The sequence below is a fragment of the Amblyomma maculatum genome, chromosome 3, assembly GCF_055883805.1.
Source record: "Amblyomma maculatum isolate TAMU_Amacu chromosome 3, ASM5588380v1, whole genome shotgun sequence".
NCBI lineage: Eukaryota > Metazoa > Arthropoda > Arachnida > Ixodida > Ixodidae > Amblyomma > Amblyomma maculatum.
In genome coordinates, this window is record NC_139346.1 from 19,714,134 (window position 1) to 19,741,025 (window position 26,892).

Below are 26,892 nucleotides of genomic sequence, written 5' to 3' on the forward strand. Positions count from 1 at the left end.
GTACCATCACGAGCAGTGGGCCTACATGCTCGTGCAAGGTTGCCCTACATTTTAACAGATGTTGCATTTACATTGTTCAAATGTTTATTGAAACATATCTTTCTTTGTAACATTGCTAAAACATTAGAAAAAAGGACATTAACATAAATAATGTTAGAATGAAACAAAAATGAAACATTGCTCCAATATTTCAGTGCTACCTGGGATGGTGCTAGTCTATTTCGATATGTATTTAACAGTGAAAGAACATTAGTTTCATACAAGCATTTTGTTTGATACTGGATAAATCCACCCCTTCAGTGGAAACGCTGAGTGCAAGCAAGAATCTGGCTGCCTAAATGCTGAAAATATTTCATATGAAGACGACCTCAAATGGCTATTGGCACACATACACGTGCAATTTAAAGCATAACAACCTATGTACCTACATTCCCGTTATGCCGTTACTATATACCATTCCAGAGCGCTAGAATGTCACTGCTGCACCTACTGCAGCTTCAACAGTGCTGTAAGGAACTGCTGGAAGAGCACAGCTTTTCTTCTCCCAACCATCACCCGGTGCTCTTCCCGTGGCTGTAAAAAGCCTTCAAATGCACAGCGGCAGCCTCACCTGAGCAGACTGGTCGTTCTTGAGGGTGTCACGTGTAAATGAAGAGACTCACCACCCATATCATGCTTATTTTTTTTTTTTTTTACTGTGTCATTCGTTGCATGTTGAGGAAAAGCCTCCCCTCACACCAACAAAAAAAATAAAAAAAAAAAATAAAGCAGAAATAGACTTTCTAGAAACAAGTAGCTAGAAATGAGACATCAAGGACACACAGCTCTTTCAGCCGCTGGACAGGCCCAGTCTGCCAGCACTGGGCCCAAGAGCACACACCTGTCTGGTGGGCAGCAGTGACTGGCACGGCAGTGAGGCAAGCTCCACCCTCAAAGACAACACACTGCAGCAGCGGTGGCAAGGAAAAGATCTTGTGAAAGCCGTAGAGGAGAATGCACTTTCCACAAGACACCTCCAACATGACACCAGCTTGGGCAAGAATTCACAAGGATGCTTCCTGCACAGCTTGCAGACCACACTCTCATTCCTTTGTACACAGATGCACCCTCTCTGCTGCAGCAATGAGCTCAAGAGGAGATCTGCACACCAAACTGCACAGGTCCAACTCTGCAAGCCAAGCACAAGCAAACCTCACAAAACACAAGCTCTGAACAGCACTGCAAAATGCATGCCCTGCCCAACTGATCAGCATGGATCTCTCGCCTGAACCACATCATTTGGGCTGAATGGTGTGGCACCACTGCATGCGGTGCCAGTGAGACCTCCAAAAAGCTGGAACATGGGTGGGCCTCTCAGCAGAACTTGACAGCAGGCCAAGCGTATGACAGTGAGATCACATTGGGCACACTTCCAAGCGACTGTGTCAAAACAACAAAGCTTGACCAACCCTCATGGGAATTCAGTAAAAGGTGCAGGCATGTCAACAGACTTAGGTTGCTGGTTAATGCAAACAAGGAAGTCATTGACAGCATGGATCACTTGTGTCCATACTGTCTGTCCTCAACACTCATGCAAAAATTGTGCATGCACTTAAGCACAAACAATCACTACAAAAGGCCAGCTCACACACCCTCAGCTATACATTCTACTATTCAAAAGCCCACTGCAAACTAAATATGGCCTTTTGTTTTTCTCGCTGCTTATGAGCTTTGCCTACATTTCAATTCACATACTTCAAATGATTACACACAGAGTTCTCTAGCATGCCCAACAATGTTTTCATTGGCACCAGTACAAATCAGAAATCAATTCCTATGTCGCGGCAGCTTTCCACTTGGAAACTGTGTGGACATCAAATTCTCATTTGGGCATTTTCTTGCTTCAAATGATGTGCAGGTAATTAATATGCATACCTTGGAAGAAATTAACCAATTTTAGGTAAATGATTATAGTTGAATTTCCTTTCTTTTGGCATTGCTATTAACACCTGAATAGAGGCTGCAACAACAAAGTTGATTTTAAGTCGGGCAATGCGACAAAAAGGTGATACTCCATCGTCATTTTCACTCGTTAACAGAAACGTGCCCAAAGAATTTCAATCACAACTAACCAAGTCTTTATATTATTGCAATATTTGCACGCCTCATATCGTGTGCATTAATTTCTTGGCCTTCGAATATAAGGCAAGGCTCAATCGAGTGTAATTTACCGAGCAGAGGGAAACTTACTGTGCCATATTACATTCAATACTGAAGAACACAAATAAAAGTTATGGACCATTTCAAGGAGTAACAAGAAATATTCTTGAGAAAACCCTTTAGAGGCTCACGTATGCTGTCTGCACCAGTGGCCAGTACCTGTCGGAGAAATCTTGCACATTTTTGTGCACCACTAGAAAAAGCCCTAGCAATAACGCAACGTTTCTATATTTGCAGACTTTGGAGCCCATTTAGATTTGGCTTTCTGGCTGAGAGTATGTTCAACTACTTCCACAGCTCATGAGGCAGCAGAACTGTACGCTGAAAAAAAACACTGCTATACTGAGAGAGCAATTCCACACTGGGGTGCAGGTACAGTGAAATCTAGGTAGTGCACCTCAGAATTCATGAACGGAAACTTGACAAAAGCTGCTGCTGGCTACCCGACATGATGTCAGCCAATAGGGCACATCAAGGAGTGCACAGCCACCCCTTGTGTTCCCTCATTGAGAGGTGTTGGTTTCCAGCCTACTGCTGATGAAGGTGAAAAATGCCCCTCACTCTGAGCAGCCCTCACTCTCTGCATAGCAGTAGATTGGGCTAACGAGGGTGCCCACCAGACAGGGGGGGCACTGTCCACACTGGCTCTGCTGCTAGAGGGACTAGATGGGAGGAGGAGCAGCTCCACACGCAGGAGGAAGAGGGCAGCCCCCGCCTCTCTTTATTGGAGACGAGACCCCCGATGGCGGCAAAGGAATGTGTGTATGGCGCCCGGCAGTTCTTGCAGGCCACGCGGGCACTCAATTTTTCTTGGCTTTTGCTAGAGGTCCTCAACGCGCAAACAACAACAACAACAGTGACTCAAAAAGAAGATGAACCAGCAGCGGCAGGCAACTCTTCACTCTTCACCCTTGGTGCCTCGAACTGCGCCCTTTTTGCGTTGCTGAAACAAACAGAGAGGAGACACTTAACAATCTGCCCACATAATTGCAGAAAAACCTCCCTTTACGCCCACTCAAGCTTAGCCTCTTCCCCAATAATCTCTACAGAGTGCCAGCAGACGGCACACATACCAAAAGCTCTTTTGCATTGGTGCCATTTTGCATACAGATTAGCCATTAATATAAGCCGGCCATCAAATCGATGCCAATCGCTGACAGTCATCACTGCCTATGCGGGCCATCGCAAGACCGGTATATGTGCGCCTGACTACTCTGCCACATATAATAATATTCTACGTTTCAGAATTCCGTAGTTATCAGAAGCAGTTTGCAAGAAGCACGAGAGCGAGGTGTCGGGCTAGTTGGTATTGCATATCTAAGTAACAGTGCTGGGAACAAAATGACACATGAACGAAGAACCACAGACACAGGAGCTGTGGTTTTTCTTCGTTAGTGTTTAGTCTTGTTCCCAGCACTATTTAGATATGCAAGAAGCACATCTTTTTTTTAATCCAAGATGGCGCCCGATGCGGACGCATGTGCGCGCAACGCTCTTCCCTGGATTTTCAAGATTCAGATTCCGTCAGTGCTCCCTCGAGTGTTATTTTAATGCTACGGGAAATGGCTACTCGAATGGATGCGTTGACGGATGAGGTGCGACGGCTTCGTGCTGAAAATGCGCTCCTGCGTGAATCTTTGAGTGGCCCGAGTGCATCTGTTCGTACCGCCAGCCAGTGTGAGTGTTCGAATTCTGACTGCTCGGAATCTCGCAACTACGCTTCAGCTGTGGCGGTAAATCTTCCCGCTGGAATGTCGGCCCCTCCTCCGAAGCCTCCGGCTCAGGACCGGAGTACTCATCTGCCATGCCCGTTGAAAGCGGTGAGCCAACCCTCTCGACCTCGAGCAACATTTGGCACATCTAAGCATTCCATGCTTAAAGTAGCGCCCAAACTACTGGCGAAGAAAAGCTTATTTGTTTCTCGCCTGGACCCGACAACAACGGCGTCGGACATACAGGAACTTTTGGCGAATACAATAGGTGACAAAGTTGTTACTTGCACGAAACTCAAAACGAAGTACAATACATATTGCTCATTTCACGTTTCTCTGGATGAGCATTTATTTGAGCTTGTGAACAATCCGGAAGTGTGGCCTGATGGTTGTGTATTTCGCCCTTTCTATGGAAAGCTGTGGTCCTCACGGCGCTTCAATGACCCTAACGGTGCTCTAACTACATCCGAAAATGGCACAGGAAATTAAGCTGTATTACCAAAACACGAGAGGGCTGCGAACTAAAACGGAAGCTCTCTTCGCGAATGCATACGAATGTGAGTATGACATTATATGCCTGACAGAAACGTGGCTAAACTCATCATGTTCAAGTGAGTCTTATTTCACAGATGAGTATGCTGTCTTCAGGGCCGACAGGGTCTATTCTGACAAGATTAAATACGGGGGCGGAGTTCTGATAGCCTGCCGTTCTTTGCTAAATGCATTTAGGAGACCAGACCTGGAGACATACGAGGAATGTGTGTGGTTGGAAATTCCAACGTGTGACAAATCGCACTATCTAGTTGGCTGTTACTACTTTCCACCAAATTCTGCTCCTAACGTTTTTACCGATCATTTCTTAGATATTGGGGAAAAAATCGATTTTTCAAAATACAAGGTTCACATTTACGGAGACTGTAATCTTTCTAAGGTCGATTGGTCCACTGGTTTGGTCACTAGTGACTGCACAGCAACTCGAGAAAAAGCAGAATGTTTAATTGATTTTAGTAATTTCCATGGTTTACATCAATGCAATGCAATGAAGAACTGTGCTGGAAACATTTTAGACCTAATTCTATCTAATGTGCCTCTTCGGCGTGCAAGCGGTGCGCGATCCTCTTGTTCTGATAGACAAATATCATTGCCCGTTTACCTTGTCGTTCTTTTTGTCTTTTCGTCCAGTGCGTGAGATGGTGCCAGAAAAATTTAGATACGCGTATGGCAATTACCTGAAGCTGTACAATGATCTTCAGGCCTACGACTGGTCTGAATTGCTTGAGATTGATGATGTAAACACAGGCGTCGAGCTACTTACATCAGTTGTACAGGGTATAATGAAAACATGTATACCACGCCGTAAATCGAAGAAGTGCAGATTTCCTTGCTGGTTGTCGCGCGATTTGAGACATTACTTGAAGAAAAAACAGAAGTATCATAAACTCTACGTGAAATCAGAAAGTGAGTATTGGTACCAAAGATATTCATTGTGCAGAAAAATTGTGAAAAAACTGATTGCACGTGATGAAGCCGAGTACCACAAACTTCTTGAACAGAACTTCAAAAAGGAACCAAACAGTTTTTGGGATTTTGTGCGCAAGCAACGATATGATAAGGTTAGTGCTGCTGTGATAAAGACGCCCGATGGTATCTGTTTTAAACCTCAAGATGTGTGCCAAGCTTTTGCTGATCACTTCAGCTCTTGTTTTGTGCGCCACGATAACGCACCAGCTCTTATCACTTCTGAAGACAGCGCTGACTATTTGGCTTATGATAATGTTACCGAGCATGAGGTTCTTTTGGCGATTCAGAAACTTAAGCCAAAACTTTCAACAGGAGTTGATGAAATTCCCAGCTTCGTAATCAAAGGATACGCTGACATTTTTGGCCCTGTTTTAGCACATTTGTTCAACTTATCATTGCGAACTGGTGTTTTTTCTTGTCATTGGAAATTGTCAGTAGTTGTTCCTGTATTCAAGTCTGGCGATGCTTGTGATGTGAACAACTTTCGACCTGTGTCACTGATTTGTTCTTTTGCGAAAGTTTTTGAAATGGTTATGTACGAACGCATGGCTCATACTTCAAGCAGAAGATCTCAATTCTGCAGCACGGGTTTTTAAAAGGTCGATCTGTGGAAACGAATTTATGCAGCTTTCTTGATTATACTGGCCCACATGTATTTAATCGCGGTCAGGTAGACGCAGTCTACTTTGACATGACTAAAGCTTTCGATACGGTTTCCCATGAGGTAGTACTTCTGAAGATGGAAAAATACGGACTTTGCCCCATGTACTGTAGGTGGCTCAAAAGCTACCTTGGCAGCCGCCATAACATGGTCCGATTTTCCGGATGTGTGCCCAACGAATTTCTATCATCTTCGGGAGTGCCTCAGGGCTCCAACTTAGGACCGTTGTTGTTTTTAGTGTTCGTTAATGATTTGCCGTTACATGTCAAGGACTCGAGAATTTTGCTCTTCGCAGATGATTTCAAATTATTCCGTAATATTGAAGATATTGAGGACTGCCGCCAATTGCAAGCTGACATTAACAACGTCGAGAAATGGTGTTTGTCGAATCGCTTAAAGTTGAATATTAAGAAGACTTCAGTCTTGTCTCTAACTAGGAAACGCAACGCAGTTGTGTTTGATTATACACTTTTGGCGGATCATATTTCTCGTGTGGCCCATGTACGAGACCTTGGTGTTGTTGATTCAAGGCTTGATTTTAGATTGCATGTAAATTCAATTGTGTTACGTGCATTGAGACATATCGGTCTTATCTCTAGACTAACAAAAAAATTTCAACGGCACGAATGTGTACGCACTCTATACTGTGCCCTTGTGAGACCGCGTCTTGAGTTCGCGTCAGGGGCCTGGAATAACTTATCTGCCACCTATTGCGCAAAAATTGAAAATGTCCAGCGTAAGTTCATACGCATCTTTTATGACAGATATATTGGACGCCGCCGTTTCTACGACTATGATTCTCTCTTGGCAGACCTCAAAATGTGTGCTCTTGGCGACAGGCGACTCATACGTGACATGCAGTTTTTGCAAAAAATTGTGCGTGGTTTCATTAACTGTGAGACCTTACTGATGTCACTGAATTTTCGTGTGCCGCATGCAAAGGCTGCAAAATGTTCTGACACATTTTATCCAGATTTGCACGCCAACTGTCCAATGACTCGTATACAAAGCTTGTATAACAAAACGTTTATTGACACTGACATATTTGCCTAATTGTTGTTTTCATGCCTGGTTTTAAATGTTATTAGGTGTTCTGATGTATCTGACCTAGTGTGCGCTCCTTTAGGCCACTTGGCTGTTGAGGCACACTCAAATAAACATTATCTATCTATCTATCTATATCTATCTATCTATATATCTATATCTATCTATCTATATCTATCTATATCTATATATCTATATCTATATATCTATATCTATCTATCTATATCTATCTATCTATATCTATCTATATCTATCTATCTATATCTATCTATATCTATCTATCTATCTATCTATCTATCTATCTATCTATCTATCTATCTATCTATCTATCTATCTTTGAGCATGTGCATCGTTTTCATTCTTGAGAGCAGTTCCATCATTTACAGTCAAATCTCGTTGCTATGAACACCACATTAATGAATTTTTCAAATAAAAATTTTCTTTTAAATCCGCAGCAGATTTCCAACGCTTTCAATGTAAAAATATTTCAAATTACGAATTTCAATACAACGTATATTTCAGAAAAATGTACTTATATCATTCTTTTTTAATAATGTAGGAACACCAGTATTACAAATTTGGCGAAAGTTAACAGTGTCACAACTGTCATGTGAACCACTGTTTTTGTGCAAATGGCCCGTGGACTATAGCTATCATCATCAGAACATCTAGTGCCAGCTCCTAGCGCCACCACAAGGCTGCAGTTTGATATGCAGTAGCGAGTAGGCCATGGAGGAAGGAAACAACTTAGGAGAGGCCCTTGCAATTCCCAATGCATTGGAGAAAGTGTGGCGGAAGTGACGTCAAAATTTAGGGTTAGCCAAGTCGGGCCATTAGCAACGGCGATGCTGTTGCTATGAAAACTCGGGCCACTAGCAACAGCGTTGCTAAAGGCCCTAGGTACGTGAGAGTCGCGGAGAAAGAGAATGCGGAGGGTAAAGGAAGAGGAGAGACATTGCAGCGTCCGGTAGCGGCGCGGCCACGCCGACTTAAAAAAAATGACGTCAGGGCCTCTCCTAAGTTCTTTCCTTCCTCCATGGAGTAGGCCTAGCAGTCTTGCCTTTTGTCTTCCAGTGTTGCGTGTCGTTCATCGATCGATCTTTCGTTCCATTTGCACGTGGGTCTCTTTTTTTATTGCAGATTATCTTATTGCGAAGTTTGTGCGGATCTGAAATAACTGCAGCCAACAAAGGTGCCAAAGAAATCAACGCAGCAAAAAAGCAAATCGGCCTCTGGAGAGGGCTAGCATTGCCCCTTGGACCGCAGTGATCATTTTGAAAGCCAGAGTTAAGATTTTCAAACTTCAGGGAACACTGAAGATGAGGTCATATTGAACTTTGATGTTTTTTTGTGCACGGAAAAAGTCCGTACTTTCACTGCTCGGTGCAATCACATACCCAATGAGGTGCTGCGCAAAGTATTGTATTGTATTGTATTGGGTTTAGTGGCACATAAGTGGCTCAGGCTATCATGCGCCAGGCACAAGGTTGTATCTTGAGTTTAGTGGAGTATATGTATTCATTCTACAGTTTTTTTAAAACATTTTCTTCCTTTAGAAAGCTAAAAAGTTAAAAACGCATGACAGATCAACAAGACGATTTCCAACTAAAATCAATGCTGGATGGAACGGAATGTGCTCATTGTAAAATCTATACTAAAATACTTTTTCCTTTGTGTTTCAAGTCCTGTGCACAAAAATAAAACATGGTTTATGGTGAGTTCCTCTCCGCATTCTAAGTGGAAGGTGTATGTGCTGTAGTGGTGTAATGTAATGTGTGGTCGTGTTTGCTGCACACGCCAGAAGAAATGAATTAATTTCTTCAAATACATCAGCTTTGAATTTAGTGCAACGCTTTCATTTGAGATTTTGTTTGACTGCACATGTGCCTACTGCCAAGGTACGTCATTTCCATACCTAGGTTTGACCACTGGCTTATAATCGAAGCTTTTTCATTACATTTCAAAATAAACAATTTTTTGCGGCCCCGCATAATTCATCATATCGAGACTTGATTGTATAGCAGAGCACTCAATGTCAACAATTAAAACTTCGAAGAGCCAGACAAAGTCGGCAATCAATTTTTTGAGCTCGACAGGACCTAGGAAATGACAAAAATAATCGAAGAGACCTAAAAAAATCTATGAACTTGAAAAAAACCAGCTTTCAAAATCACGAACTTTACCGCTTCTCATGTTTCATTTGTATGTCAATAATAGGCAGTTATAGCATAGCAGAATCTGCTTCCAAAAGCCACCTGTATACTGCTGAACCTTGCTATAATGAATCTTGATAGAACGAAGTTCACGATGCAACAAACTTTTTCGTTTCAGTTTCTTGCTCCCATTGAAATGCACATGTTATTTCTCTCGATTTAACGAAGTGGTCTTGCACCGCACTATCGATACAACAAAGTTTTCGAGAGCACAAAAAAAAATTTGGAGAAAATTTCGCCACTGTAAACTAAACAAAATTTTTTTTTTTTGTAACAACGTACTCGTCGAGAAATTTTTTCCCGCCGCGGCGTCCTGGACGTATAGACGTGCAAATAATATATCTGCTGTTTTGAAGTCTACAGTGATGTTTTGATGTCTAGAAAAACGTCAAGCCAAGCCCAGAGCGGTCCTTTTGTTCATTGGCGTTTTTTTCTTGCATGGTTGGCACGGAAAAGGCCTACTTGCGGCAGCCATTTCTTTCTCTGTGATCGTGATTATATCGTGGCGCTCGTATTTTTGTGCAACAATACTTTCCCTGGAACTTAAAGCGAAGCTGATTAAAGAAGTAGCCGCCGGCGAGAAGAAGAAGGAAGTGGCCGACAGGTATGAGATAGCGCTGAGCACGCTTTCAGCCATTTTGAAGGTGAAGGACAGCATAATAGGCGCTGTCAGTGACAATAGCCAGAGTACAAGGAAAACGCTAAAAGCAGCTACGTATGGCGACATGGAGAAAGCTACATTTACATGGTTCATGGAAATGCATGCCAAGAACATGTTTTTGACTGGCGCTATGCTGCAGAAAAAAGCCCTGGACTTCGCATGCGTGCTCGGGTGCAACGAATTCAAAGCCAGCAGCGGATGGCTGCAACGTTTTAAAGAGCGCCACAATATCATTGGCAAATTAATAAGTGGTGAATGTGCAGAGGCAAATGCAATCGGAGCCGTAGATTGGCTTTGTGACCGCGTTCCGGGCATTCTTGCCAGCTATGACATCACGGACATTTACAACGGCGATGAAACGGCTTTATTTTACCCCCTTCTGCCGAAGAGGACCCTGGCTCTCAAAAATGAACGTTGAGCAAGCAACGACTAACCGTTTGCTATGAGTGAACATGGATGGAACCGATAAACGCAAGCAGCTGGTTATCCGTGTGAAAGACCGCGTTGCTTCAGAGGAAAGAGCACGCCCGTCAAGTATGTGAGTAACGCAAAGGCTTGGATGACACTAGCATTGTTCAGCGACTGGCTGAAAGAGTTGGATGAAGAAATGGGGCAGCAGAGGAGGAAAATCTGCCTTCTCCTGGACAACTGCTCTCCTGACAACTGAGTGGGCTCGGCGGCACCACAGAAATGGAGCACCCTAACTGTCTTCACTTCGTTACGCAGTTCACCCCACTTTCCTGGTCGTGGCTGCTTTCTGTTCTCGGAGTGCTGTCCACCTGCACAGCATCCACTGCCAACGCTTTGCCTATGCTTCCGTCTGCGCATTGCCTTGCAGGTACGGAACAGCAGCTGCCAGATCATGTTCCTAGAGCCAAGTGCGAGCCATTGCCTGCAAGCGCAGATACCTGGTTTCCGCTTCAGTATCTACAAGGTCCCTGGCCATCATCACCGCTATCTGAGACAACTGCCGTGCCCGCCCCTGGATTCGACCCCCCCCATATAAAGCCCGACCAAAAATAATCGCGGCGCTTAGTGGGCTCAGCGGCACCACAGAAATGGAGCGCCCTAACTGTCTTCACTTCGTTACGCAGTTCACCCCACTTTCCTGGTCCTGGCTGCTTTCTTTTCTCGGAGTGCTGTCCACCTGCACACCATCCACTGCCAACGCTTTGTTCCGTCTGTGCATGCCTTGCAGGTACGGAACAGCAGCTGCCAGATCATGTTCCTAGAGCCAAGTGCGAGCCATTGCCTGCAAGCACGGATACCTGGTTTCCGCTTCAGTATCTACAAAGTCCCTGGCCATCATCACCGCTATCCGAGACAATTGCCGTGCCCGCCCCTGGATTCGGCCCCCCCTATATAAAGCCCGACCAAAAATAATCGCGGCGCTTAGTGGGCTCAGCGGCACCAGAGAAATGGAGCGCCCTAACTGTCTTCACTTCGTTACGCAGTTCACCCCACTTTCCTGGTCCTGGCTGCTTTCTTTTCTCAGAGTGCTGTCCACCTGCACATCATCCACTGCCAACGCTTTGCCTGTGCTTCCGTCTGCGCATGCCTTTGCAGGTACGGAACAGCAGCTGCCAGATCATGTTCCGAGAGCCAAGTGCGAGCCATTGCCTGCAAGTGCGGTTACCTGGTTTCTGCTTCAGTATCTACAAAGTCCCTGGCCATCATCACCGCTATCTGAGACAATCGCCGCGCTTGCCCCTGGATTCGGCCATATAAAGCCCGACCAAACCATCATGGCGCTTAATGGGCTCGGCGGCACCACAGAAATGGAGCGCCCTAACTGTCTTCACTTCATTACACAGGTAATGAATTGCCATAGCCTTTACGCTGAGCGCTCCAGTGACCGCTGTCTCTTTGTGCTGCCGGGCCCACGGCGATCTTTAACAATATTTTATGAGTGTCGATACATGCTGCTGAAACTACTACTGCTGGCCGGTGATGTAGAAACGAACCCTGGTCCTAACCCTACTGACAGCTCAACTGAAATACTTGCCGCGCTTACAGCTTTACAATGCGGGTAGTCAACTATACTTGAGCAATTAGGCTCTATCAAGTCAACCATTGCAGTCCACGAGAAAGCTTTCGCGGACCTAACCACTAGGCTTTCGAAGATTGAGTGTGACTTCCAGTCTATTTCAGATGCAAAGTCTCAGATCGACAACGTTCAAAGTGCTACCGCTAATTGCTCAGCTCAGGTATCTGCTCTGACTGCTTGCATTGACGACCTCGAAAACATGTCCCGCCGAAGCATTTTAGTGTTCTATGGGCTCAAAGATGCAAAATACAAAACTTGGAGTAAATCCGAAAAACAGATCTGTCTACAGCGGCTCAGCATACCCCCTTGAAAGTGAGGATATTGAGCGAGCGCATCTTATAGGCACATTCAGAGATGGAAAACAGCGCCCGATCATAGTAAATTCTTGCATTTCAAAGACAAAGAACGCATTTTATCTTCAGCCTATTAACTAAAATCCACCAATTACGCAATTAGTGAAGATTTCTCTGCTAACACCTGTCTCGCCCGTAAGCACCTTACTGAATTTGCGAAAGCTAACCACATGTCTTACAAGCTGCGTCACAATTGACTAATTTCTAATGGTAAAACATACATCTTTGACCACGCAGCCGGGAATATTCTTGAACACAAGTCATAGCAGCTACCAGTTCTCAGGAAACCCAAAAATGATCACCTATCACTTCTTTACACTAACATTCGCAGTATAGTACCCAAACGTGAATCCTTGTGTAGCCTTATCAGTTCATCGTCTAGTAACATCGTTTTACTAACTGAAACATGGTTAAGCTCCTCTATATCGGATTCTGAAATCATGCCTGATTTACCCGAGTTTCATATATTCAGGAAGGACAGACCTGACAGCTGCCGTGGCGGCGGTGTTCTGATCGCTGCCAAACGCCCCCTAAATTGTTCCATTATTAACATTGTCACCCTTTGGAAATGATTTGGGTGTGCTGCCATGCTTCGTCTCCCCGCATACTCTTAGGTGTATGCTATCGACCACCTGATATGGACAGTTCCTTTATAACACTGTTTCATGAAGCGCTTGAGTCGTTTACAGTTGAATCCCGCCACAACGAATACCGCCACAACGAAATTTCCGCGACAACGAATAATTTTTTATTCCCCGCGAGTATCCTATAAGAATTAATGGCCTAAATTTCTCTGCACAACGAACCATTTTTGCAGAGCGTTTCCGCTTCAACGAAATTTTCGCGTTCAAAATCGAAACCGAAACTAGTTTTATTGGCGAGAAGTCCAAGTCAAATCCAAAGCCACATTAAGCATGAAATCACGTGATTGCAGTTCCGCCATTTTGGCTTTGTGTCGTGGTCGCGTTGTTCACTCGCTGCCTTTCTCTTCGACAACGACGAGTTTTCATCCGCAGGACACGATGGCAACGCAAGTGAAAAAACGCAAAACTCTTTCCCTTGAGCAAAAAGCTCAAATAATCGCCCAAGCAGAAAGCGGAAGGAAGAAAGCGGCAATTGCTGAAGACTTCGGAATTCCTGCAAGTTCGCTGTCAACGATTCTAGGCAATAAGGACAGCGTGAAGGCCCGTTCACACTTGCGACTAGCAGCGGTCGCGCGACCGTTTTGGTCGAAAAGCGACAGTCGCAAATGGTCGCATCGGTCGAAAAGCGACTGCCGCGGGCCGATTGGGCACTGCTCGAATTTTCAGTCACGCGACTACTAGTCGCAAACCATTTTACCAATCAGCGAGGTCCCAGAGTACTCGATCGGGCACCTTCTCAATGCAATGAAAGAATACCCCTACCTTTTCAACAAATTGAACCCGGAATTCAAAGGCAGGGAGAAGGATATGGCCTTGGAGGAGATTGGAAAGATATTTGGACTATCCGGTAGGTACCATGAACTTTTGAGAAATGGGTTTTTCACGCAGGCGCAACATTTTATATTGACACCACGGTGATTGACAGTCTATTCGTCGTTGGCGTTCTCCTGGAAACACGAGAGCGCGGCATGCGTACGGGCTCGCCTGAAAAAGTTGAAGTGTCTGGCAAGCGGCCGCTACCGACGTTCGCCCCAACTGTGCCTGACGAACGAGAGGCGACAGTCGCAAGTGTGAACATCGGTAGTGGCGAGCTCCTCTCCTCTGGTCGCGCGACTGGTAGACGCGCGACCTCATCTAGTCGCAAGTGTGAATAGACCTTGAGAATGGCACTTGCTTCAGGGACATCCTCGAAGCACAAAAAGGTGACGCGGCCCCTTCATGAAGAGTTGGACAAAGCAGTGCATGCGTGGTTTGTGGAAGCACGAGCCAGCAACGTCCCCCTGTCCGGAAGCATCGTCCAGCAGAAAGCCTTGAACTATGCATGCCTACTTGGCATTGATGATTTTAAAGCCAGCATTGGCTGGCTAAACCACTTCAAGGCCCGCCATAACATCGTTGGAAAAGTGTTGTGCGGCGAGTCAATGTCAGCAGACGTGGACGGAGCAGCTGCTTGGAAGGCGAGTAACATGGCCGGAATTTTAAGCAACTTCGCGCCTGCAGATATTTACAACGCCGACGAGACCGGGCTATTCTACGAGATGTTGCCGGCTAGGACGCTCGACTTCAAGGGGCAGCGCTGTCACGGCGGCAAACACAGCAAAAAACGCATCACAGTGCTGCTTTGCACAAACATGGATGGCTCGGACAAGCGTCCGCCGTTAGTCATAGGCAAAAGTGCCAAGCCGCGCTGTTTTAAGGGAACTCGTAGCCTACCTGTGCAGTACAAGGCGAACAACAAGTCATGGATGACCCGCGCTATTTTCACCGAGTGGATGATGGCATTCGACCGCGACATGAAGCGGCAGGGCCGTAAAGTTTGCTTGCTTTTGGACAATTGTTCAGCGCATCACTCCGACGAAGTCAAGCTCACTAACACGGAGCTGAGGTTTTTCCCTCCCAATTGCACGTCTGTCGTACAGCCTCTCGATCAGGGCGTGATTCTTAGCCTGAAGCGTGCTTACCGCGGGAGGTTAATTCAGCGGCTGCTTTTTAACACTGAAACCGGCCGAGACACGAAGGTGGACTTGTACGTGGCACTGCAGATTATGTCTGCTGCCTGGAGCACACTGGGGCGCTCAGTAATTGTGAACTGTTTCAGGCACGCCGGATTTGCCGAAGGTCGACCCGTACACTCTGCTGGCCTAACACCAGGCGTTACAGACGACGACGAAGAGGCGTCACCGGCTCCGGGGATCGCGGCCGCCTGGAAAACGCTGGGAGAAATAGGAACCGTGCCGCCTAATCTCGAGCTCGTACATCGGCGCTGACGCTTGTGTTGTTGTTCACGAAGATGTGAGTGATAAGCAGATCATAAAAGCTGCCCGGAATGATAAGGACTCTTCCGATGAAGAAGACGACGACGTACAGGAAGCGCCGGCTGCGGCAACCGCCGTACAGGTGATGGATTGATGTCATCAGGAATTTCGTTGCTGTCCGAGACGACGATGTTGCAATGGGTTTGCTGACCGAGTGCGAAAATCACGTGACGGCGTTGCTCGCCGTGAAGCGTAAGCAAACCAAGCTTACAGATTTTTGGCATTAAACGCCTTTGCTGCTGCTTGGGCAATTCTTTCTGCGTTTCACGTCAAATTTTTGCGATAACGAAGTTCCGCGAGAACGAATTTTTTTTCGTGCACCGTGAATTTCGTTATAGCGGGATTCAACTGTATCTCTTCTTACCCCAACACCCCTATTTTTCTTTTCAGCTATTTCAATTTTCTGTCCATAGATTGGAACAATATGGCCCAAGCCCTAATGAAAAGTCACGTATCTAGCGAATTCCTGAACACATGCCTAACTTTCGGCCTGACTCAAATGGTTTCTGAGCCTACCCGCACTACTAATCATTCAGCTAGCATTCTCGACCTTGTTTGGCTACTCACCCTGAGGCAATCTGCACTCCTTGGTATATTACGGGCCTTAGTGACCACGTTGTTGTTCATACTACTTTCTCTGCCAGCTTTCCCCAAATCCAAAAACGTATTAACACTGTACGGCAAAGGTGACTACATTAGCATGAATCGTGACCTCCTTGCATTCTATAACGACTTCGCTTCTGCGTATCCCTTATGTTCTATTGAGTCGAACTGGTCTCTCCAAATCTGAAATGTCGCGCTTGATAAGACTTTATATCCCTACCATCAGTATAACAGAACACGCTCGCCTTGGTTCAATACAACACTAAAGCACTTAAATAACAAGAAAAAACGCCTTTTCCGTTCTGCCAAGTTATTTAATACTAAACGTGCATGGGACAAATACCATACCATTGCTAAGCAATACCCCGACCATACTGCCGAAACTAAACGCCAGTTACGAGCCAACCCAAAGCACTTCTGGAAAACAATTAATCCTGATAAAAATACTACTATTTCACTATGTGACAGTAGCGGCTCGTCAGTAGGCGTATCTGACGTGTCCCATGTATTAAACTACACATTCTGCTCAGTTTTTACTAACGAAGAGTCTCATGATGTTCCCAACCTTCCACCATTGCCACATCCACCAATGGACAGCATCACATTCAACTCGCATGGTATTGTTAATATTATTGATTCGCTAAAATGTTCATCTTCTTGTGGTATTGATGGAATTACTTCCAAAGTATTGAAAAACACTAAACATGTTTCCAGTCTTATTCTTGCACTCATTTTTCAGCAATTTTTTGATACTGGCTCCGTTCCACTTGACTGTCGAATAGGGAAGGTCATTCCAATCTTCAAATAAGGTGACCAATCATCTCCAAGTAATTATCGACCCATTTCGCTAACCAGTGTATGCTCTAAAATCATGGAACACATCATGTACTCTAACGTCACTACTTTTCTAACTTCAGTTAACTTCTTCCATACAAACCAGCATGGCTTCCCGAAAGGCCGCTCATGTGAAACCCAACTAGCTTTGTTCCTGCATAATATTTCAATCTAGACCGCAATATCCCAACTGGTGCCTTATTCTTGGACTTTGAGAAAGCATTTGATAAAGTACCCCATTTCCGCATCTTACTCAAACTATCCATTTTAAATCTTCACCCGCTTGTCTTCAAATGGATCCGAAGCATTTTAACAGACCGCATGCAATTCGTTTTCGCTAACGGCTTCTCATCGACTTACTTGCATGTTCTTTCAGGAGTACCTCAAGGCACAGTCCTGGGCCCATTACTTTTCTTAATATACATTAACGACTTGCCTTCCACAGTAATGTCTACCATACGCCTTTTTGCGGACGATTGTGTAATCTACCGCCCTATAACTAACACCGACGACACTTCTGTCCTTCAAAATGATCTTAATAGCATACACCAATGGTACTCAACGTGGCTAATGTCTCTAAACACTACAAAGACAGTACTACTTTCTTTCCATCGCCGCCGAAATTATACCGCATGCTTATAAAACTAATGATTCTGCCGTTACTTCCACTAACTCTTAAATACCTTGGTATTAACCTCACTAGCAATTCATCTTGGACATACCACGTTAACCACATAATAAATTCATCTAACCGAACAATTGGCTACCTTCGTCGTAATCTACACATTGCTCCTTCTTCCTTAAAACTGTTAACTTACAAAACACTTGCGCGACCTAAACTTGAATACGCTAGCGCTATCTTTGATCCTCATCAAACTAACTTTATCGCAGCTCTTGAATCTGTACAGAACCATGCTACTCGCTTTATCCTATCACACTACTTAAGATATTCAAGCATATCTGCATTAAAAGTTCAACTTCAATTTCCTTCTCTCGCTTCCCGTCGCCAAATTTCATGCCTCTGCCTTATCACATTTTTTCATAGTTCACCTCGTGACAGCCAGCTCATCCAACCGGTACGTCGTACATCCCGCACAGGCCATTCTAACAGCGTCATCCCACATCATGCCCGCACTACTACATTCCAGAAGTCTTTTTTCGTGTACACAGCTCACGACTGGAATGACCTTCCCAGCAGCCTTTCCCGAATCTCCGACCCTGCTCATTTCAAGACTGCCATCGAAGAAGCCTCATCATCTTTACAATCATTTCACAAAAACCACTGTTAACCGCCATTCAAGTGCCCGCCCCTCATGTAATGTCCCATCTAGGGACCCTTGAGGTTCTAATAATCAATAAATAAAAATAAATAAAACTGCTCGGTGCACCATGTTGACGTGAAGCTTGCAAATGTGAAGCTGGAATTTTTTTCCCACAAGTTGCACATCTTCGATCCAGCCATTGGATCAAGCCGTGATCAACAGCAAGTGTGGACACAAGAAGTGCATGATCAGCGAATTTTACTGAACATGCACCGTAAATGGGACATGAAGATTGAAGTTTTTATGGGAATAGAAATGTCTGCGTCCTGGCAGTCAACCAGCAAGGACATAATTGTCAACTGTTTCAGAAAGGCTGGTATTAAAGCTGTGTGCAACTCTTCATATGCGGAAGACGAAGCTAGCGAAGTAGAGGCGGCGACTGCAAAGTCATATTTTGCTGACGTTTAGCAACAGCTATGCAAGGAAGGCAGCGTTCCCAAGGATGTTAGCCTTAAAGACTTCTTCACTAGTGATGAATGTGCCATCACAGCCGATGAACTGGACGACAGTGCATTAATTGAAAGTGTCCAAGAAAAAGCCGCTGCGGAGGACGGGAACGACATGTACCAAGACACCGAGGAGGCAGTGCAGACGCCTATGACAACAGAAGTGCTCAATGCCATTGACATTTTGCGTAGGTATGCTGGCGTGCAAGAGCCCGAACAAGCGTTGGTAGCGGTAGCCACCTATGAGCGCTACATAAGGGAGACGTTGTGCAGCAGGTGAACCTAGGGGTTGTTTCACGTGACTGTTTCGTTTTCTTCATGTTTGTTTTTTCTGGGCCTTGGAGTAAAGGGCTTAGGCTTAGTTGTGAGTCAGCGCTAGTACTGTGGCTTTCTTTTATCTTGTCCTTTGTCTTCGTGTTCGCGCTGTTTATATTAATAATGCCTAAAAATATGCTGCTTAAAACCAGTGCTACGCACGACCCTATGCGCACTACCTGCCGTTGCATAAAAATCTGGTTGTAAAATGTGATAAAAGTAGAATTCAAGTAATGTTCCAAAAGAGCTATGAACCTGTCAACAGAAATTCCTGTTGAGTTTTGAAAGCCTACTACACCGTTAGCTTCAATACAGCTACGCACAGCTTTAAAACGTGGCTAATGTGGCATAGTATAGAATAAGTCTTCTACATCAACTGACAACCCAAACCCAATGGTCCGATTGGCCTGTAGGAGCGATACAACTTCCTCAGAGTTCTTTGTCGCAAACCAGTCTCAGATTTTTAACATGTTTAGGTGCTTCTGCATGTATAGACTGATTTCATGTTGCCACATACTTCTTTCGCTCACGATTACTCTAAAGGACACTGCAGTCTTGTGCATTTTATAGGCAAATTACACCGTCAGACCGTTCTTGCTACTGCTGCTGATTGCGCGTAACAGCTTATCGAGTCGAAATGCTTTACATAATTTGACCATTTCTTTATTTACAACTCTTAGCAACTCTTGCCCTATGAGTCCGCCCACTCGAAAACCGTTAAAAGGGCTAAACAGATTATTGCGAATGCCCTAGGGAAATTCTGCACACATGCCATGCAGTCAAGCTTCGACCTGCAGATTTCAAGGTTGAGGACTTCCCTGACAATGTCTTAAGAGGGGACACGGCTCTTTGCGGCCGAAAATCGGTCTAAAAATCTAATTCTTTATTTCTTCATTTTCGCTGTCCTGAGACGTTTTTGCAATTATCTGCAAATTTTGGTTGATAAATACCACCTATTTCGTACGTTACAGCATTACAAAGTAGTGGATCTCAACAGTTGGCCCTTTCAACTGAGGTCTAATTATGCCGAGTTTTGATCGGCCGCAGATCGAAAAATACGCTTTCCACCGGCATCATTTTGGTCTCGTTCAAAAGATCGTGACTCAGGCTATTATCATGTCACGTTTGGCGCCCGTAAGCGAACACCCAAAGTGGAAAACAAAGGGACAAAATTGAGCGAAACATGCGCTGCTATTGGGCTCCAAAAACATGCGACCCAAATGGCCACTTTTGGTCGGCTGCCGGCATCAACTGCTTGCGGCCTGGCGCCATTTTGAAAAGGTCGCGGAGTTAGGCCTAGCTGGTTTAGCGACGTTCCGTCGTCATGACCGTGGCGTAAAACGCAGAAAATTAAGGTTCGAGCGTCATATTGACCCAAAAAACAAAAAAAAGTAAAGATAAGAGGCACGCCAGTGACACGGCATCCTGTTACCCGCAATAAGTGACGAAACACAGACGCTCCGTAATAGGTGCTTGGCACGACAGATAGGAGAGCGAGCGATTTCCTCGAGACAATTCCTGCCTCGTACAAGCATCTTAATCATGACGATGCAGAGAAAAAGTGACACCTGAGCGGTGTTCATGGCCACGACAGATCGAGCACTCGGAAAAGCTAGTGGCATGGCGGCAGCGGCGATTGCGAAACATCGTCACGCACGGCATACGGAATCGCAAACCTTATCGAAATAAATTTCCTTCTGAGTTGCAGGGGCGACTATCCCGACGGGAGACGGTGCATTCACACAAAAAACCAGTCATAACTCATTTTATCGAGTTGCTGTTAGCCTTGGTAATTCAAAAATATGCCAAAAACATTTTTTGCAGATTTCTCAAGATTGAATTTTGGAAACAGTCACCATTTTGGAGGAGCGATGTCCCGGCTTCTATAGCAGCTATGGCTATAATTATTTTTCTGCCAGAAAGATAAAATCACCTGAGAGAAGTAGGGAATAACCACGGTGTCAGGGTGGTGTCTTCAGCACCTTCTATGCTCAGCCGCCTATGTGCTCAAATCGGCCGAACTTCCACCAAAAAACGCAATGGCTGCAGTGTTAAACACAAACCCCTATGTGGGCTGCCAAATGGGCGTAGTGTATCAGATTCCTCTGTCATGCGGTAAGATACAGTCGAACCCGGATAATCAAATTTTGTTTATATTGAACTCACGGAATATCCCCTTGAAAATCCCATGTAAAAGCATAGAAAAGACGCGTCATATATCGAACTTTATTTTATCGGTCGTTCGATATATCGAACTCCGCACCACACACTGGAAAGTGTGCCTTCCCCAAAGATGAACGCATCATCCTCGGCCATGACACGTGACATTTTCAAGCCACGTGCGGAAGGAATGCGAGGGGACAGTTTGGCGACGGCTGGTATAGGGCAGTGCCGCGCTCATTCTCCAAAGGCGCATGCATCTACGGATATCGTTTCCCGCGCGCCAGCACGTGACGTTTGCAAGCCATGTGTGTGAATGGATCAGAGAGAACCGGTGGGAACGAGAGAGGAAAAAATCGATAGAGCGAAGCGCAAGGGTGTGCCCATTCTTTTGCCGAGCTATCTCTCTCCTTCCTCTTTCCCTGCCTTCGTTCGCAGTAGCACGTGCTACGCATGCGCCAAGCCAGCTCAGCCCGTCAGACAGAACGTCGGACGCTTTCTCCAGCGTGTGTTATGAACCCTCTGCGCGTGGCTTATGGCGCCTGCGGACTTTAAGAAGCGACAGATCTCTCTCTCTTTTTTTTTTGTTTTTGCGAGAGTCATCCATTGTTATCGTTGTGCTGTATGCACAGCTTAGCGTAAGATATGGAGGCTGCGGATGTTAAGAAGCGGCAGTTTTTTTTTTTTTTTGGGGGGGGGGGGGGGGGGGGGGAATCAACGAAAGTACGCGGTCAGCTGAGATCATGGCACCGGCTTTTAGCAATTTTCGCTTCAAAACACATTTGCAGCTATCACGCTTTCCAATGATTTTGTGGCAGCAGACTAGGCCCGCCCCAAGCGCGGCGTGATAAATTGAACCAGGCTTGTGCAATCAAGCCATCACGGGCACTCTGCCAAGTTCGTTCCCCGCCACCGCAGGAGCTATCAAAAGATAAACACGTGGTGACGTTATCGCTGCACAGCGTTTTGGCACGCTGCCAAGAAATGAGCAGCGGATGAGAAGACCGAAATGGAATGACAAACCATTGACATGCAAGCGAAAACGCTTGCGATTTCTGCCGCAGCGGCACAGAAAATTTTTTTTGAGCTGCCGCGGTGGCTCGAGCGGCAAGAGGGACGCAGTTCCAACAAGTTGAAAATTTCTCACTCTGTCGCTGCCGCTCGTCGCTGAGGTCACTCAACCGCTTGCATGTGAGCGAGCTGGCCTTAATGCTTTTTTTTTTTCTTCAATATCCTCGGGTACAAAAGTGGAGGGTGGGTTCATTATGCAAGTGGGTTGTTTGCGCGACAAATACGGTATCGTTTTTTCGCATTATAAGTGCCGTCACAAGCCAATTTATCGAACTATTTCGTGATCCCCTTCGAGTTAGATATATCTGGGTTCGACTGCATACGTAGGGCAGACTGGCCGCTGCATCAATATCTGCTTAGCTGAACATGAAGGGTCGATTCGGGAACCAGATCAACGTCATCAGCCAAAACACTGCCTGACACACAAATGCAAGCCGTTGCTAAAAGACACAATGGTCCTGCGCAAGTGCAGCGACAAAAAAGCCCCAGAACTTGTTGAAGCATATTACATAAATAAAAGAGATGCAGAATGTCTCAGTGATATGTCAATCAAGCTTATGAAAAACATTTTCTCGAAGGCACCTTGACTTGCACCTGCCTCCTCTCTGCTTGTGATCATTGCCAGTTTTTTGTGATATATGCTTGGATACAGTTTTGAGCCTGTACTGGCAAACTATGCAAGCCTGCCACCCTTTCGAATAAACATCAGTTTAAGTTTGCGCTCGTACCATCCTGTCTCCTCTTTTCTCGTGATTGTCTTTTTTGCGCACATACCTTCCCATCGTCATGAACCAACTCGTCCAACAATGTATCCTGCTGATGTTCATAGACAGTCCGCATATTCTCCATGTAAATATGGCACGTGTTCCCCTGTAGGAAATTTTAAAACATGCCAAGTCTCAAACATTACGACAAGCGGGAGGGTAGGCTAGTGTGTGTTGTGCGTGTGTGTGTGTGGGGGGGGGGGGGGAGGGAATTAAAGGGGCCCTCTGAATTCTTTTGAACCGGGCCCTCATCACTGTTAATCCGGCCCTGCTCCCCTTCGCTACACAGCATCTTCGCACAATGTGCGATGAAATGCGACGGTGACGGCGCAAAATTCAGGGACGCGCCAACGAACGCTTTTTCTTTTACAATTCTCAGCTGCGAACCAGATCTCTTGCTAAATCTCTTCCCTTAGGACAACGAAAATATAAAGTGAATCCTGCGGGAGCTTAAAAATGGTTCGGTTTGTGGGGTTTAACGTCCCGAAGCGACTCAGGCTGAGAGAGACGCCGTGGCGGAGGACTCCGGAAATTTTGACCGCCTGGGGTTCTTCAACGTGCACTGACATCGCGCAGAAAGGAGCTGTGCCTATTTCATGTCTATAAATGCTAATCTATACGTTTATGCAGTGAAAGTCTCAATTCTAAATGCCTTTGTACCTCACAACAATTAAATTTTTTAATTTAGAATTAAATTAGAAAGGATACCAGTAAGCTGTCTAAGGAGACGAAAGGTTTGATCAAGAAACGCCAGTGTATGAAAGCTTCCAATCAAACAGACCAGAGAGAATTGGCCGAGATATCAAAGCTAATCAATAAGCACAAGGTGACCGATATAAGGAACTATAACATGGAGAAAATTGAGCATGCTGTAAAGAACGGGGGAAGCCTTAAAGCGGTAAAAAGGAAATTGGGCATAGGCAAAAACCAGATATATGCGCTTAGGGACAAGGCGGGCAACGTCATCACGAATATGGACAAGATAGAAAGTAGCCGAGGAGTTCTATACAATATCTCTACAGTAGCCAAAGTAGTCAGGATCGTATTGAGATTGGGGGGTAGGGAAAAAGAGTCAGATGTTCCACCAGTGACGAAGGACAAGGTCAAGAAAGCAATAGAAACTATGAAAAGGGGGAAAGCAGCTGGAGAGGATCAGATAACTATAGATTTCTTGAAGGACGGGGGAGATATAGTGTTAGAAAAACTGGCCACCCTGTATACGCAGTGCCTGGTGTCATTGATGGTAGCGGAATTATGGAAGAATGCAAACATTATCCTCATTCATAAGAAAGGGGACTCTAAGGACCTTAAAAATTACAGATCAATCAGCTTACTGTCTGTACGTATAAGGTATTTACTAAGGTATTCACTAATAGAATCAGGACAACCTTAGACTGCAATCAAGCGAAGGATCAAGCAGGTTTTCGGAAACGATACTCTACTATTGATCATATCCATACCATCAACCAGGTGATAGAAAAATGCTCGGAATATAACCAGCCCTTATACATAGCATTCATTGATTACGAAAAAGCATTTGACTCAGTAAAGACCTCGGCGGTGATGCAGGCATTGCGAAGTCAGGGGATGGACGAGCCGTACGTGGAAGTGCTGGAAGATATATATAGTGGCTGCACACCAACTATAGTTCTGCATAAAGAAAGTAACAAAATTCTTATAAAAAAGGTGTTAGGCAAGGAGACACGATCTCCCCAGTACTATTTACAGCTTGCTTAGAGGAAGTGTTCAGAGACTTAGAATGGGAGCAGTTAGGGATAAGGGTAGATGGAGAATACCTCAGTAACTTGCGATTTGCTGATGACATTGCCTTGTTAAGTAACTTGGGAGATGAACTGCAAATAATGATTGATGACCTAGACAGGAAAAGTAGAAAGGTAGGCTTAAAAATCAATATGCAGAAGACTAAGGTAATGTTCAACAGCCTCGGGAAGGAACAGCAGTTTACATTAGGTAGCGAAGTTCGTAGGCGAATATGTCTACTTAGTACAGGTAGTAACCGAAGATCCAGACCATGAAATGGAAATAAGAATATGATTGGGATGGAGCGCATTTGGTAAGCACTCGCAGATTATGACTAGCAGCTTACCGGTATTGCTCAAAAGGAAAGTATACAACAGTTGCATCTTACCTGTACTCACCTATGGGGCTGAAACGTGAAGGCTAACCAAGAGGGTTCTACGTTGAGGACAACTCAGAGGGCTATGGAACGAGGGGTAACATTACGAGATAGGAAGCGTGCAGAGTGGGCCAGAGAAATAACTCAAGTTACTGACATTCTATTGGAAATTAAGAAGAAGAAATGGGCATGGGAGGACATGTAGTGCGAAGAGAGGGTAACTGATGGTTGCTTAGGGTAACAAACTGGATTCCAAGGGAAGGAAAGCGTAGCTGGGGCCGGCAGAAAGTTAGGTGGGCGGATGAGGTTAAGAAGTTCGCAGGGGTCAAGTGGATGCAGTTAGCACAGAACCGGGTTAATTGGAGAAATATGGGAGAGGCCTTCGCCCTGCAGTGGGTATAGTCAGGCTGATGATGACGATGACGACGCAGAATGGGGGTACAGAAAGGCTTGTGGCCGTAAGGGAGCCAAGGTCTGGGAGACGGCTCAAATGCTGGGCCTCACTTTACTCCTCAACCCTGATCAACGCACCCGTTTCGGCAACAGCGTAACAGAAAACACTTTCCCAGATCTCACATTCGCTCGTAACATCCTGAACGCCCGCTGGGAGAACCTTGGTTTGAACCTTGGTTTGATGATGGTGATGATGAAATATTAGGCAGTTCTGATCATACATTTTCCTGGATAATACATTTTTTTCTGACATTCTTTAAAAAAATGTATCAATGAGGTTTTAGTACAGGCTGATTGCTGACCTCCGCTCTCCACAACAAGATGCTGCATTATTTGTGGGTGCATCCGGTACAGGTACAGGGGTGGGGGAGGGTCAAAAGTTCCCAGGCCACAGGGTCTCCTTCTGGCCGGCATATTCTGGCACTTACGATCTCATTAACAATATGAATTATATCAGAGGTTAGAATAATGCTTCTATCCTCTACAGATATTTTGAGACTTGGGGTCGTCATAGCTGCCCGATTATACTGCTCAGAAGCAGAGCTTGTGGCCTGGGAACTTTTGAAGGCCCCTGTACATACAGTGGAACCCCAGACAGTCACTCGAGTGGAAACAGCCTGCCGTGATCACTTTCACAATGCTGCGGCAATCAGCATACAACGCAACACTGGAGCCACATCAGCAGTTTCCCCTGTCCTCCGAATATTGTCACGCGACATCTTGGCCAATCACGGCAGCCGCATGGCTGCGTGGTTCTGCTAAAAAAAAAAAAAGTTTTGATTTTCTCTGCCCAATTTCAATGCGATATTCGAGTTCGCAGCATGAAAAGCTGTACATTGCTGCTAACAGCTCGCTTTTTGCAAAGGGTGCTGCACTGCCCTTATAATGTGCTGCCTGACATTAATCCTATACTGGATGAGAGGACTATTCTTGTTCTGTCAGGGCTGCTTTGTTCATGGTCACATCCCGTGATAAGCTTTCACCGTACATAATCAGGATGTCGAAATGAAAGCCTTATAGGATTCAAAATACAAGTGAATACGAAAAAGGGGTCAGGAACAATTGCTTCCATGAAACTACCACTGCGAATGTAACCACAGCACTCGAGACACGTGCTGGGAGGCTGCCCCCATTAGGTTAGTGGCACTGCTATAGAGATCTGCAGTAATCAACATGGGTGGGTGGACCCTATAATACCTCGTCCAGGTCCTTTTTGGTCTGCTCCTCCAGCTTGCGGATGTCAGCCATGGTCAGACCATGCCACCTATCAATCCAGCAGAACACCTGCCGGTGGAAGTTGAGGAAGATCCTTCGCTCCGTCTGCAACACAGTGAGGACCACATTTCAAGCCCTGTGCAGCTAAAGTAGCACCTCATGAGCAAACGAAAGTGACTAACCACTTTGTCATGCGTTTTGG

General features: G+C 45.4%; 1 protein-coding gene across 2 annotated transcripts in view; it reads right to left on the reverse strand.

Moving 5' to 3' along the window:
- Positions 1-676: 676 nt before the first annotated feature.
- Positions 677-26,892, reverse strand: part of vib (phosphatidylinositol transfer protein vib) — an 80,443-nt gene continuing 54,227 nt past the window's right edge. For both annotated transcript variants that reach the window (XM_084597338.1, XM_084597339.1), the window contains 2 exons: positions 26,673-26,795; positions 677-3,142 (listed from right to left, as the gene is read on the reverse strand). In XM_084597338.1, the coding sequence (XP_084453464.1) occupies positions 3,098-3,142; positions 26,673-26,795 (168 nt within the window). In that variant the 3' untranslated portion in view covers positions 677-3,097. The remainder of the gene's footprint in view (positions 3,143-26,672; positions 26,796-26,892) is intronic.